The sequence below is a fragment of the Protomyctophum parallelum genome, assembly GCF_964188405.1.
Source record: "Protomyctophum parallelum genome assembly, chromosome: 11".
Classification (NCBI taxonomy): domain Eukaryota; kingdom Metazoa; phylum Chordata; class Actinopteri; order Myctophiformes; family Myctophidae; genus Protomyctophum; species Protomyctophum parallelum.
This window is the reverse complement of record NC_139707.1, coordinates 4,398,469-4,412,321: the sequence shown is the minus strand read 5'-3', so window position 1 is coordinate 4,412,321 and position 13,853 is coordinate 4,398,469. Positions and strand designations below refer to the sequence as shown.

The window sequence follows — 13,853 nt, the reverse complement described above, 5'->3', positions numbered from 1 at the left end:
TATTTTACTCATGATCAGAGCTTCCGTTGCTCCAGACTGTATGACGGAAGCATTTATATTTTACTCATGATAGAGCTTCCGTTGCTCCAGACTGTATGACGGAAGCATTTATATTTTACTCATGATAGAGCTTCCGTTGCTCCAGACTGTATGATGGAAGCATTTATATTTTACTCATGATGGAGCTTCCGTTGCTCCAGACTGTATGACGGAAGCATTTATATTTTACTCATGATAGAGCTTCCGTTGCTCCAGACTGTATGACGGAAGCATTTATATTTTACTCATGATAGAGCTTCCGTTGCTCCAGACTGTATGACGGAAGCATTTATATTTTACTCATGATCAGAGCTTCCGTTGCTCCAGACTGTATGACGGAAGCATTTATATTTTACTCATGATCAGAGCTTCCGTTGCTCCAGACTGTATGACGGAAGCATTTATATTTTACTCATGATAGAGCTTCCGTTGCTCCAGACTGTATGACAGAAGCATTTATATTTTACTCATGATAGAGCTTCCGTTGCTCCAGACTGTATGACAGAAGCATTTATATTTTACTCATGATAGAGCTTCCGTTGCTCCAGACTGTATGACGGAAGCATTTATATTTTACCCATGATAGAGCTTCCGTTGCTCCAGACTGTATGACGGAAGCATTTGAAAATTGTGAGAGGCAGGCAACAGTCTGGCAACGCGAGACTACTTCTAACTAGAGTTCTCATCGGGCCCGAAAATTAAGGCCCGGCCCTAACTGGGCACTAACTGATCAGGCCCTAGGCCCGGCCCGGCCCGCCCCGACTAATTAGCATACATTTTAGGCCCGGCCCGGCCCTAAAATTCTCGGGTCGGGTCGGGCCAGGTCGGGTTCGGGCAGAGTTTGAGAACTCTACTTCTAACCTATCTGCCTTTCTGTCTGCCTGCTCAGGTGATCCTGGTTTCGGCCAATAAGCTGACGCGTTACATTGAACCTTGTCAGCTGACTGATGAGTTTGGAGGAAGTTTAGATTACGACCACATCGACTGGCTCAACAAGAGGCTGGTAAGTAGCTCATTCTACACATGTCTTATCCCATTCTGACCTGAGATCAGATTCTAAAAATGTCTATTACATCCTGACAGTTTCATTATTATAAATCAGTTCTCTGAAGATAAACTCATGTTACTCAGTGGTGCGTCAAAAGGACCCTTGAAATGATGTGTATTTAATCATCACTTCGCCTTACGCCTTCTTTTTTTTTAAAGTTTCAGTCTAAAATGGAAGGCGACATCATCGTTGCTTTACATGAAAATCTGCTTTAATAATGAAACTGTCAGGATGTAATAGACATTTTTAGAATCTGATCTCAGGTCAGAATGGGTTAATAATGAAACTGTCAGGATGTAATAGACATTTGTAGAATCTGATCTCAGGTCAGAATGGGTTAAAACGGTGTAATCTGCTTGTCGTAGTGTTGAAAAATAATCCAAACCGAGCGGAGGAGGAACGCTCCACCGCCGCCATTGGAATGCATCGGGCCTCCATTTCCCAGAACCCTTTGCGCGTGCCAGTGCGACGGATGTTCTTTTCCGATGACGTCATCAAAACGCGTCACCTATCCCACTCTGTCCGATGGAAACGAATTAAACAATGAAAACACATAACTCGTTATTGGGAGGGAAGCTGTTCTACAGTCAATTAACTCGTGTTGGGGAGGGAAAGTGTTTTTAACTAGGTATATAGGTGGTTATTCTGCTTCAGGGCCCACCCATCCCACCAGGCCCACCCATCCCACCACTTTACACATTGACTGCCAACGACGCAAATCTGCGTCGTCTCAAACCCAACACTTGACCTCCATGGATGTAGATCGTCTGGTGTTATTACGCTAGCGCAGGGTTCCCCAATTAGCGGCCCGCGGGCCATCTGCGGCCCGCAGATATAAATGGCATTACATTGTGGTCAGTAGCCTCTGCATGTCAAACTGGGGGTCCGTTTCAAATGGGGTCTTGCCCTGAACATTAATTTCAGGGCAAGACCTCGACCTCGCGCGTGCCGACTTGGCCCCCAGCCTGGTACGCTAGTCAAAATATGGCCCTTGAGGAAAATTTATTGGGGAACCCTGTGCTAGAGGGTGCTCTCCGCCAACCTATGAATGATGCTATGACTTGCAGAGAAGAATACACCCGGAAATCACGTGAACAAAAAATAAATCACACCTGTGTGAAGAGAGGGGCGCTCTTATCATACATCATCATACATCACATTCAGTGCTCAACCAATCAAATCATCACAAAAATGTCATTCCGGCCAATCACTTTTGGCGTCTTCACCTTTCTGCCCTCGCTTTTAACTTCAATATGTACTTTGCTCAGCCAATCAAATCATCGCTATGGGGTGATCAGGAAATCACAAGCCCAATGTTTGTGTTCACACAAACCCGGAAATCAGTGAGGGGTGCATCATACATCCTCATACGTCACACTCCGTGCTCAGCCAATCAAATCATCACAAATGTGGTACACACAGACACACAAAGTCCAGCAGTGAGCTTGTAGATCTGCAGTACGATGAGGTGTTTATAAATCATGCACTCCTGGAACGTTCATAATGCCCTAACTCCCACCTGATGTTGTGTGGGAGTTCCGACTGCTTCACACCGTACTGAATTACTGCTAGATTGCATAATGTCTTCAGACTAGGACTCAGGTCTAAGATGTGCAGAGGTTCTCTACTTCTAACTGAACCAATGCCAAAAACAAAGCTGATTCCACGGTATCGGACAAAGACGATCCGTTCTCCCACCTTGCAACAGCACATCAGAACAGGCATATTACCCAGGTTCCCCTTGGGCTCAACCGCCTTCCAGGAGAAGGTCTCTGGATTGAACTTCCACAGATCAAATAAGCTTGGGTCGTCGAAGTTCAGAACAAACCCGCCATATATGTACAGTTCTCCGTTGTAAGCAAAGGCTGAATGACAACAGCGTCCTTCTGGAAGAGGCTGTGCAGAAGGCGTGCTCAACCAGCAGTCGTTCTCCGTGTCAAACACTCTGATGTTGTTGGAGCAGATTGTCTCGTCTCTATAGCCACCAAATACAAACATCCTTGTCCCGATGATGGTGGCAGAGTGACCTGATGAATGAAGTCCCTCTGTGCCTCTGGTGTTCAGTAAAGACCAGACCATCGTGGTGCTGTCCAGCTCGTACACGTCGTTAAGGACTCGAGCCAGGTTGTGTCCTCCATAGACATACATGACCTTCTCCAAGACGCAGGCTGAGTGCATCTCCCTCCCCTCTGGCACGGTCCCAGAAACCCTGGGGTTGAACCATTCATGGGTGTCGACATCAAATGCGTACAGGACATTGCAGTACGCCCGTGGCCTGTTGTTATTCCGCCCCCCCCAGAGGTAGACTACATTGTCTATCAGCACAACCGTGTGGGCGTAACGGCTAGAGGGAGCCTCTAGGTTAACCTCTCTTCCACTTGTCGCCGTGGACAACGTCCTCCAGCGCATAGACACTGTGTCGAAGACTTTCACCTCGATTGGATCCGTTCCCGTGCGCCATCCGAACGAGTACACCTTTTGCCCGACTGCAACGACAACGCTTACAGCGATGCTCTCTCCTACTTCCAGACGCTCAGTCCATCGCAGCATTTCACACCAAATCAAAGGACAACAACTATTGCTCTGTAAAAGAACGGAGGTATGTTGCAAGATCTACCACTTATATGGTGGTACTGAACAAACATCACCGTGAAGCTTGGCTAATCCGTGAAAGATTTTTTTTTTTTTTGTGTGTGATAAGAAATGTCAGCTGTAATCATATTCACATGATTTTGGAGAGAAATGAGACAGTAGAGGCCTGGAGAGGGGAGCTGTATATGTGTCTGTGACTGCCCAGGTGATGGTCGTTATTGATGCTCATTAATACATCAATAAGGCAATTATCTTTGCAATGTAGTTAAATAAAAATTGTGAAAAAAGCTTTGGGGGGGGGGGGGGGGGAAGATAAATCATATAAAAAAAAAAGAGTAATTTGTCTGGAAAATCATTGTGTTGAAAATATCGTGAAAAATCGTATCGTGAACCTCATATCGTGATACGTATCGTATCGTGAGTTGCGTGTATCGTTACATGCCTGCATTGATGAAACCAGGCGTGACGAACACATCACTGTGCATTGATGAAACCAGGCGTGACGAACACATCACTGCATTGATGAAACCAGGCGTGACGAACACATCACTGCATTGATGAAACCAGGCGTGACAAACACATCACTGCATTGATGAAACCAGGCGTGACAAACACATCACTGCATTGATGAAACCAGGCGTGACGAACACATCACTGCATTGATGAAACCAGGCGTGACGAACACATCACTGCATTGATGAAACCAGGCGTGACGAACACATCACTGCATTGATGAAACCAGGCGTGACGAACACATCACTGCATTGATGAAACCAGGCGTGACGAACACATCACTGTGCATTGATGAAACCAGGCGTGACGAACAGATCACTGCATTGATGAAACCAGGCGTGACGAACAGATCACTGCATTGATGAAACCAGGCGTGACGAACAGATCACTGCATTGATGAAACCAGGCGTGACGAACACATCACTGTGCATTGATGAAACCAGGCGTGACGAACACATCACTGCATTGATGAAACCAGGCGTGACGAACACATCACTGCATTGATGAAACCAGGCGTGACGAACAGATCACTGCATTGATGAAACCAGGCGTGACGAACACATCACTGCATTGATGAAACCAGGCGTGACGAACACATCACTGTGCATTGATGAAACCAGGAGCGGCGGACACATAGCTTTTCTGTCCTTTACTCTTTAAATGCCCTGTTTTCACCGTCAACTTTCATCTTTGCAATTTTGGACAGTGCCATTTTGTCTTACTAACTGGCAGCAGGTTAAATGTTTGCTGAACACATAGTGTAGTCTTTTCACCACGCAAGCAACAGTCCAGCAGTGAGCGTGTGGATCTGCAATACGATGATGAGGTATTTATAAATCATGCACTCCTGGAGCTTTCACAATGTCCCAGCCCTAATTCCCACCTGATGTCGTGTGGGAGTTCCGACTGCTCCAGACCGTACTGAATTACTGATAGTTTGCATAATGTCTTCAGACTAGGACTCATGTCTAAGATGTACGGGGGATATTTTATACCGCAGCTATTTGAACTGATCCTATAAACAATGCTGATGTCAACAAAGCTGATCTCACAGTATCGGACAAAGATGATCCGTTCTCCCACCCTGCAACAGCACATCAGAATAGGCAACACAGGTCTTTCCCCTTGGGCTGAACCTCTTTCCAGGAGAAGGTCTTTGGAGTGAATTTCCACAGATACAAATACATGTAAGCACGGGGCATCGAACCTCAGAACAAACCCACCATATATGTACAGTTCTCCGTTGTAAGCAAAGGCTGAATGACCACAGCGTCCTTCTGGAAGAGGCTGTGCAGAAGGCGTGCTCAACCAGCAGTCGGTCTCCGTGTCAAACACTCTGATGTTGTCGGAGCAGATTGTCCATGCTCTATAGCCACCAAATACAAACATCCTTGTCCCGATGATGGTGGCAGAGTGACCTGATGAATAGAGTGCTCCTCCTCTGGTGTTCAGTAAAGACCAGACCGTTGTGGTGCTGTCCAGCTCGTACACGTCGTTAAAGAATTCAGTCCGGTTGCTTCCTCCATAGACATACATGACCTTCTCCAAGACGCAGGCTGAGTGCATCTCCCTCCCCTCCGGCATGGCCCCAGAGACCCTGGGGTTGAACCATCTGTGGGTGTCGATATCAAATGCATAATATAGCACATTGCAGTACCCCTGTTGCGTGTTGTTATTACGTCCCCCCCCCCCAGAGGTAGACTACATTGTCTATCAGCACAACCGTGTGGCCAAAACGACTAGAGGGAGCCTCTAGGTTAACCTCTCTTCCAGGTGTCACTGTGGACAACGTCCTCCAGCGCATAGACACTGTGTTGAAGACTTTCACCTCAATCTCACCGATCTCCTGGTGCCACCCGAACGAGTACACATTTTACCCCGACTGCAGCAACGACGTTTACAGCGACGTTCTGTCCTCCTTCCAGATGCTCGAGATGCGTCGCAACATTCCACGCCAAAGAGAACGGAGATCTGCTGAATTTATATGGTGTTGCTGAACAAACGTCACAGTGAAGCTTGGCTAATCCGTGAAGCCGATGGTTTAGGTCAGCCAATCAGGAAAACGGATGCCTGTTGATGGTTTAGGTCAGCCAATCAGGAAAACGGATGCCTGTTGATGGTTTAGGTCAGCCAATCAGGAAAACGGATGCCTGTTGATGGTTTAGGTCAGCCAATCAGGAAAACGGATGCCTGTTGATGGTTTAGGTCAGCCAATCAGGAAAACGGATGCCTGTTGATGGTTTAGGTCAGCCAATCAGGAAAACGGATGCCTGTTGATCTTCCTAAAATGGCTAATTGATCTGGCATCATGGGGTGTGTAATTAGCCCTTCACTAAGCCACACCCACTCCACTCTGCGATGTCCTTCTCAATCTCCCATTGAGATGCTTGTTAACAGGATTTCTCTATCTACACCACGTGTATGTAATGTGTGTACGGCTGTAATGCACGTAACTGGAGAACCGTTCGCCCCACAGACTTTACACACACACACATACACACCGATGACGGAGGAAACCATGCAACTCTGGGGGAGCCCACAGGGTTAACTCTGGGGGAGCCCACAGGGATCCAACCGGGAACCTCATGACTTCCCCATCCTGCTGCTCAACCGGCCACTCTACAATTTACAATTTAGGCATTTAGCAGACGCTCTTAATCCAGAGCGACTTACATTTAGGCAAGAACAAAAGCATGGGAATACATCACATAAAAGCATTTATCATGAAACATGCGTAAGATAAGAAGGTAACAGTGGAATATCTATATGATGAAACTATACATACACTATACATAATAAACTATACATATTCACTACTATGCTATACATATGTACTATGGCGTGCTATGACTATATACAATACAATTATAGTGCTGTCTACATAACATGCTATAAGTCTGTGTCAAATGCTATCTAAGCCAACAGAAATGCTATGTAAGGGGTTAGGGTAAGTGCTATGGGCCATGATGGAGTCTGAAAAGGTGGGTTTTCAGGCTACGGCGGAAGATTGGGAGTGATGCTGCAGTTCTGACTGCAATGGGAAGTGCATTCCACAGTTTTGGAGCCAGAAGGGAGAAGAGTTTGGGACGTGTGGAGCGTTGTCCCGGCGTTTTTAGTGAGGGTACTTCCAGTTTCCCTGCGTTGGCTGATCTGAGTGCGCGGGAGGGTTTGTAGGGTTCAATCATACTTGTAAGATATGGGGGAGCCATACCTCTACCCCTGAACTACTTTTTTAACCCATTCTGACCTGAGATCAGATTCATACCAGGTTTCCGCTGGACAACACACTGGTCTGATGAACCCATTCTGACCCGAGATCAGATTCTAAAAATGTCAGTCGTTCTTCGATTTTTCAAAAATATTTTTCAATAACTAAAGCACGACATGATGCCAACACCAAAATGGGTGCCCGGTCAGAATGGGTTAAAGTGGTCAGATGGGTGTGCTACATTTTTGAGAGGCGCCGGCTAGCCCCTCCTATGTACAGCTTTTGTCTCCACACGTCTCAATATTTGCCATTGACAATGAAATTAGAAATTAGGTCAAATGTCCGCCAAATATGACGTAAATCTTGTCCCCACACGTCTCATATTTCCCAAATGAAAGGAGAAATTAGGTCAAATGTCCGCCAAATATGACGTAAATCTTGTCCCCACACGTCTCATATTTCCCAATTAAATTAGAAATTAGGTCAAATGTCCGCCAAATATGACGTAAATCTTGTCCCCACACGTCTCATATTTCCCAAATGAAAGGAGAAATTAGGTCAAATGTCCGCCAAATATGACGTAAATCTTGTCCCCACACGTCTCATATTTCCCAATTAAATTAGAAATTAGGTCAAATGTCCGCCAAATATGACGTAAATCTTGTCCCCACACGTCTCATATTTCCCAATTAAATTAGAAATTAGGTCAAATGTCCGCCAAATATGATGTAAATCTTGTCCCCACACGTCTCATATTTCCCAATTAAATTAGAAATTAGGTCAAATGTCTGCCAAATATGATGTAAATCTTGTCCCCACACGTCTCATATTTCCCAATGAAATTAGAAATGAGGTCAAATGTCCGCCAAATATGACGTAAATCTGTGGCAACACAAAGCGCCCCTCACTTCACACGGGTGTGATTTCTTTTATGGTGTTGTGGATCTCACGTGGGTCTGAAATAAAGGTTATTAGTAGTATGGGTTCTCCCGGTCCGATCATGTGATTGGAAATCGATCACGTCATTTTCAAATGATTTTAATTGGCCCGGGAGCTTAAAGAACAAAAACGTGATCAGGACAGCCCTAGTATCAATATTACATCCAAATCATGATATTAGACTGGATATTGTCTGTGATTTGGGATGTTGTACTAGTGTTATATATTATAAATATGAACGTCAGATCGGGAAAAGAAATCGGCATCTTGCATTCTGCAGAACTCCTACTCGATCAAAAGATCGGGAGCAAATAAACGTGATCGGGGACATCCCTAGTTATTAGTGTAAGTAAGTAAGTGCTTAATATTGTTAATATTGTTAAGGAGGAGGCTGATCATGTGATCTTCCTCTTGACTCCGCCCCTTTCAGGTGTTTGAGAAGTTCACCAAAGAGTCCACCTCCCTGCTAGACGAGCTGTCCGTCATGACAGACAGCGACAAGAACACTCCCATGGACAAAGACAAGTTAGTACACTAACACTATTTATTACAGGGCCACTTCACCCTAACCTGACGCTGCCAGATGAGGGCGGTATTGGGTAACCATGTTCCCCAACACAGCACTCATCTGGGATCTCTCAGGGAGTTGAGCTGACACAAATCCGTTCCGTACCGAACCAATCAGCGTGAGCTAAGGGCGGGATATGTGCGAAACCGGATGTGAAGCTATATACTGTAGACACGTCAATATGATTGGTTGTGTTTGCACGCCCACACGGTGATAGACAGACGGTACCATCCAATCATCTACCAAGTATCTTGAAAAAAAGGAATAGCCCCGTCATCGAATTTGCTTCCGCGATCCCAGATCCCAATAAGCTGTGAAACAAATTTGTGTAGCAAGCTTCTTGGATCTGGCAGCGTCAGGTTAACTTCACCCCTTCTGCAACCAGAACTTATTTTAATGAGGTTTGGGAGACGAGAAACCCTTTCCTGGGGGTTTTATGTGGGTAATATTTAGATATTTTAGTATTTCAAAGTGTCTCGTGATGTCCCAGACACCTCTCACTTCCTTCCTGGACTACATGTTGTCTCAGTAAGACAGCCCTCCCCCCTCTCCACAAGGTGGGGAGGGGGGAGTACACCAAAGCATTTTGGACATTGTAGGAATTCAACAATCCAGTCAAACCCTAGTCAAACACACAGCCTACATTTATTTCTGGCTATAGAGTGCAAATTTCAAATTGTGCTACTGTTATCTACTACACATACTATTAACATTGAGTGACTGGAGTTTCTTCCAGCGGTGAAATGTCCCTTTAACCCATTCTGAACGGGAACCCATTTTGGTGTCAGCATCATGTCATGCTTTAGCTATTGAAAAATAGCAGATCTACAAGCTCGTATCGCGCCACCGAGTGGCGCGCTACGAGCTTGTAGGTCTGCTATTTTTTGAAAAATCGAAGAACGACTGACATTTTTTAGAATCTGATCTCGGGTCAGAATGGGTTAATCAGACCAGTGTGTGTCCAGCGGAAACCTCGTATGAATCTGATCTCAGGTCAGAATGGGTCAAGACACTAAAGGCTCATACATACTCAAAACGGCGATAGTGAGTCGAGGCCGTCATACTGGTGGTGATGTTCTTAAGCATTGACCTTTGACCCCACCTCACTCTGGTTCAGATGCCAAACCCCCGTGCCTGCAAAACCTAAGGGTGTCGGGTCACCGCGGCGAGTGACGTAATGTTGTAGTTTTCTTAACCTTTAGAAAACTACACAGCGCTGATAAGCCATCACCTCAAACTGGCCAAATAGGCCTTGACACCATTTATTGTGCATTTATTTCACACATCATGCTGTCTGTCTGTCTGTCTGTCTGTCTGTCTGTCTGCCCGACTAACTGTTTATCTGTCCGTCCGTCTGTCTGACTAACTGTTTATCTGTCCGTCTGACTGATTGACTGTTTATCTGTCTGTCTGTCTGTCTGTCTGTCTGTCTGACTAACTGTTTATCTGTCCGTCTGACTGATTGACTGTTTATCTGTCTGTCTGACTGTCTGACTAACTGTTTATCTGTCCGTCTGTCTGTCTGACTAACTGTTTATCTGTCCGTCTGTCTGTCTGACTAACTGTTTATCTGTCCGTCTGACTGATTGACTGTTTATCTGTCTGTCTGACTGACTGTCTCGTCCCTCCAGGTCAGCTGACTGTAGTTTCCTGCCTTCGTTTGACCCAGAGGCCGTCCTACAGACTGGTACAAACAAACTACAACACCCAGTGTTTTGTTTTCAGAACAGAGTGTGAAGTGGCATGGCAACCTAGGCTCTAGTCTGTAGTTAGTTTTTCTATAATATGGGTTAGAAACTACAAAGTGAAGCAGTGGTCCTGCAAAGTGGCATGAACAGCCTAGGCTCTGTAGTTAGTTTTTATGTAAGGGGTTACAAACTACAGCAGCGTAAGAAACCTTTAACTTCTAGTGTATCATGGTTTCATTGTGAGATATTCTACTGTTAGATGGAAGTGAGGTTCTTATGATCCTTGATGACTATTTTCTATGTATTCCCTTGCTTACTGTAAATCGCTCTGGATTAAGAGTGTCTGCTAAATGCCTAAATTGTAAACAAATGTAGGTGTGTCTGTGTCAATGTGCAAGCTTAGACAGTTGCTGATATTAGTGGTTTTGTGGAAAGAAATTATGATTTTTAAGTTTATTCAATCAATATTCAGTCAGAATATGAATATGACATTGTGTGTGTGTGTGTGTGTGTGTGTGTGTGTGTGTGTGTGTGTGTGTCCAGGTCATGAACTGCTGTCAGAGTTACAACAGAGAAGATTTAACGGCTCAGAGGGAGGAGGTATTGTATGATGATTTGTAGATCTGCTATTTTCAGCTTGTGTGGATCCATGGATGAATTAATTAATTCATTGTATATGTTGTATCAGTTGTTGACGTCGTCGACTGTCTAAAAGTATAGCGAAAAATGTTCGTCGACTGCCTTTTTTCACTGACAAAACTAAGCTATGGCGACTAAAACTAAGACTAAATATATTGGCAATTTCGCCAGTAAATAAATACTAGACTAGTAATTCAGGGGTGACGTGCATGATAATGTTATTTGTAGGGGTGACTGACTTGAGCCAAAAAAGCTCCCTCGGTATGTTGTGATCCGAGCGTATCATCCACCATCTTGGTGCACCCGGAAGACGCACACAAGACTCGTCTCAATGAGGCGTTGCACCCCATGCATTTCCATTGGCCTCAATTTACCAGAAGCCCTAGCAGCCCACAGCATGTGACGATTTTACGGTTTCGTCATCAAAGCGAATGCATCCAGTCTCTATCTCCGCGACGAAGACGGAGTTTCTTTTTATTTATTACAATACAGCGGATTAAACACATAAAACAAAAGGCGGGTATAGCGGGGATGGCAGCGACAGTAACCTGGAGTAATCCATTCCCGGCACGGAAACTGTTAAGTAAGCCTTGCGTGAGGCAGCTTGATGTACAAGTACACCCCCTGGACATGACGCTAGTATGTCTGCAGGGACTTACCCCCAATCCAACCCTTGATGCATGCCGAGTAGGGAGGCACTGGGTCCCATTTCTGAGTGGTCGTACACCGTCTCCAACATGTGACTTTTATCTGTCCCTATGTCCGTCTGTCTGTTTGGTGTACCAACAGGTGAGAGAGAGTTTTTAGTGTAACACCTAATGCTAATCCAGCCCTCGATTAACCCATTCTGAACGGGAACCCGTTTTGGTGTTAGCATCATGTTTTGCTTTAGCTATTGAAAAATAGCAGATCTACAAGCTCATAGCGTGCCACCGAGTGGCGCGATACGAGCTTGTAGGTCTGCTATTTTTGAAAAATCGAAGAGCGACTGACATTTTTAGAATCTGATCTCAGGTCAGAATGGGTTAATCAGACCAGTGTGTGTGTCCAGTTGGAAACCTGGTATGAATCTGATCTCAGGTCAGAATGGGTTAACATTTTAGTCTAGTTTTTATTTGTTGACGAAATTGTCAATATATTTAGTCTTAGTTTTAGTCATCGTAGCTTAGTTTTCATGGAGTTTCCATTTAGTTTTCGTCAGTGAAAAAAAGGTTGTCGACGAACATTTCTCGTCTTAGTCGATGGAAACAACACTGTTGTTCTTATGACCCGTCCGGCTGGTCCAACCCCTAACCACAAGGCCACTGAGCTGGTTTAACCCATTCTGACCTGAGATCAGATTCATACGAGGTTTCCACTGGGACACACACTGGTCTGATAAACCCATTCTGACCTGAGATCAGATTTAAAAAAATGTCAGTCGTTCTTCGATTTTTCAAAAAATAGCAGACCTACAAGCTCGTATCGCGCCACTCGGTGGCGCGATATGAGCTTGTAGATCTGCTATTTTTCAATAGCTAAAGCACGACATGATGCTGACACCAAAATGGGTGCCCGTTCAGAATGGGCTAATATACATAATAATATTGTATTCCTAATGTATGTTATTGTAGGTCCAGCGCGGTGTTGTCCTATGAATCGATATATTATTTTATATATATCTATATATTATCTTATATTATTATATCCAGGTCCAGCGTGGTGTCCTATGAATCGATATATTATTTTATATATATCTATATATTATCTTATTTTATATCCAGGTCCAGCGTGGTGTCCTATGAATCGATATATTATTTTATATATATCTATATATTATCTTATTTCATATCCAGGTCCAGCGTGGTGTCCTATGAATCGATATATTATTTTATATATATATCTATATATTATCTTATTTCATATCCAGGTCCAGCGTGGTGTCCTATGAATCGATATATTATTTTATATATATCTATATATTATCTTATTTTATATCCAGGTCCAGCGTGGTGTCCTATGAATCGATATATTATTTTATATATATCTATATATTATCTTATTTCATATCCAGGTCCAGCGTGGTGTCCTATGAATCGATATATTATTTTATATATATCTATATATTATCTTATTTCATATCCAGGTCCAGCGTGGTGTCCTATGAATCGATATATTATTTTATATATATATATTATCTTATATTCTTATATCCAGGTCCAGCGTGGTGTCCCATGGACGAGGAGCTGCTCGCCCAGCCTCAGGTCATGAGGCTGCTGGACTCTCTCAGAGAGCAGTACACCAAATACCAGGAGCTGTGCCGACTGCGGAACAAACGCACGCAGCTCGACGAGATCCACAGCAAGGTCATGCAGGTACTGTCTGCAGGGGACGCACGCGCACGCACACACGGAGAACGCACGCATTCAAGCACACACACACACACGCACGCACGCCAAACGCACACACACATGGCAAATGCGCGCTGAACGCACGCACGCACGGCGAATGAACACACGTCACGCACGCTCCAAATATAATTTGTATTAAACCCTTGCTTTATTCTACTGTTTGGTTGCCTATAGCAACGGCAGCTGTAAACTGTAAATCACCGTTAATATTTCCAGCCCAATTCGTCTC

General features: G+C 44.5%; 1 protein-coding gene across 1 annotated transcript in view; it reads left to right on the top strand.

The window, feature by feature from the left end:
- sestd1 (SEC14 and spectrin domains 1) overlaps positions 1-13,853 on the top strand; it is a 44,626-nt gene that overhangs the window by 19,471 nt on the left and 11,302 nt on the right. The window contains exons 6-10 of the mRNA XM_083777370.1: positions 929-1,042; positions 8,770-8,864; positions 10,539-10,594; positions 11,139-11,195; positions 13,431-13,588. Coding sequence (XP_083633496.1) covers positions 929-1,042; positions 8,770-8,864; positions 10,539-10,594; positions 11,139-11,195; positions 13,431-13,588 — 480 coding nt within the window. The remainder of the gene's footprint in view (positions 1-928; positions 1,043-8,769; positions 8,865-10,538; positions 10,595-11,138; positions 11,196-13,430; positions 13,589-13,853) is intronic.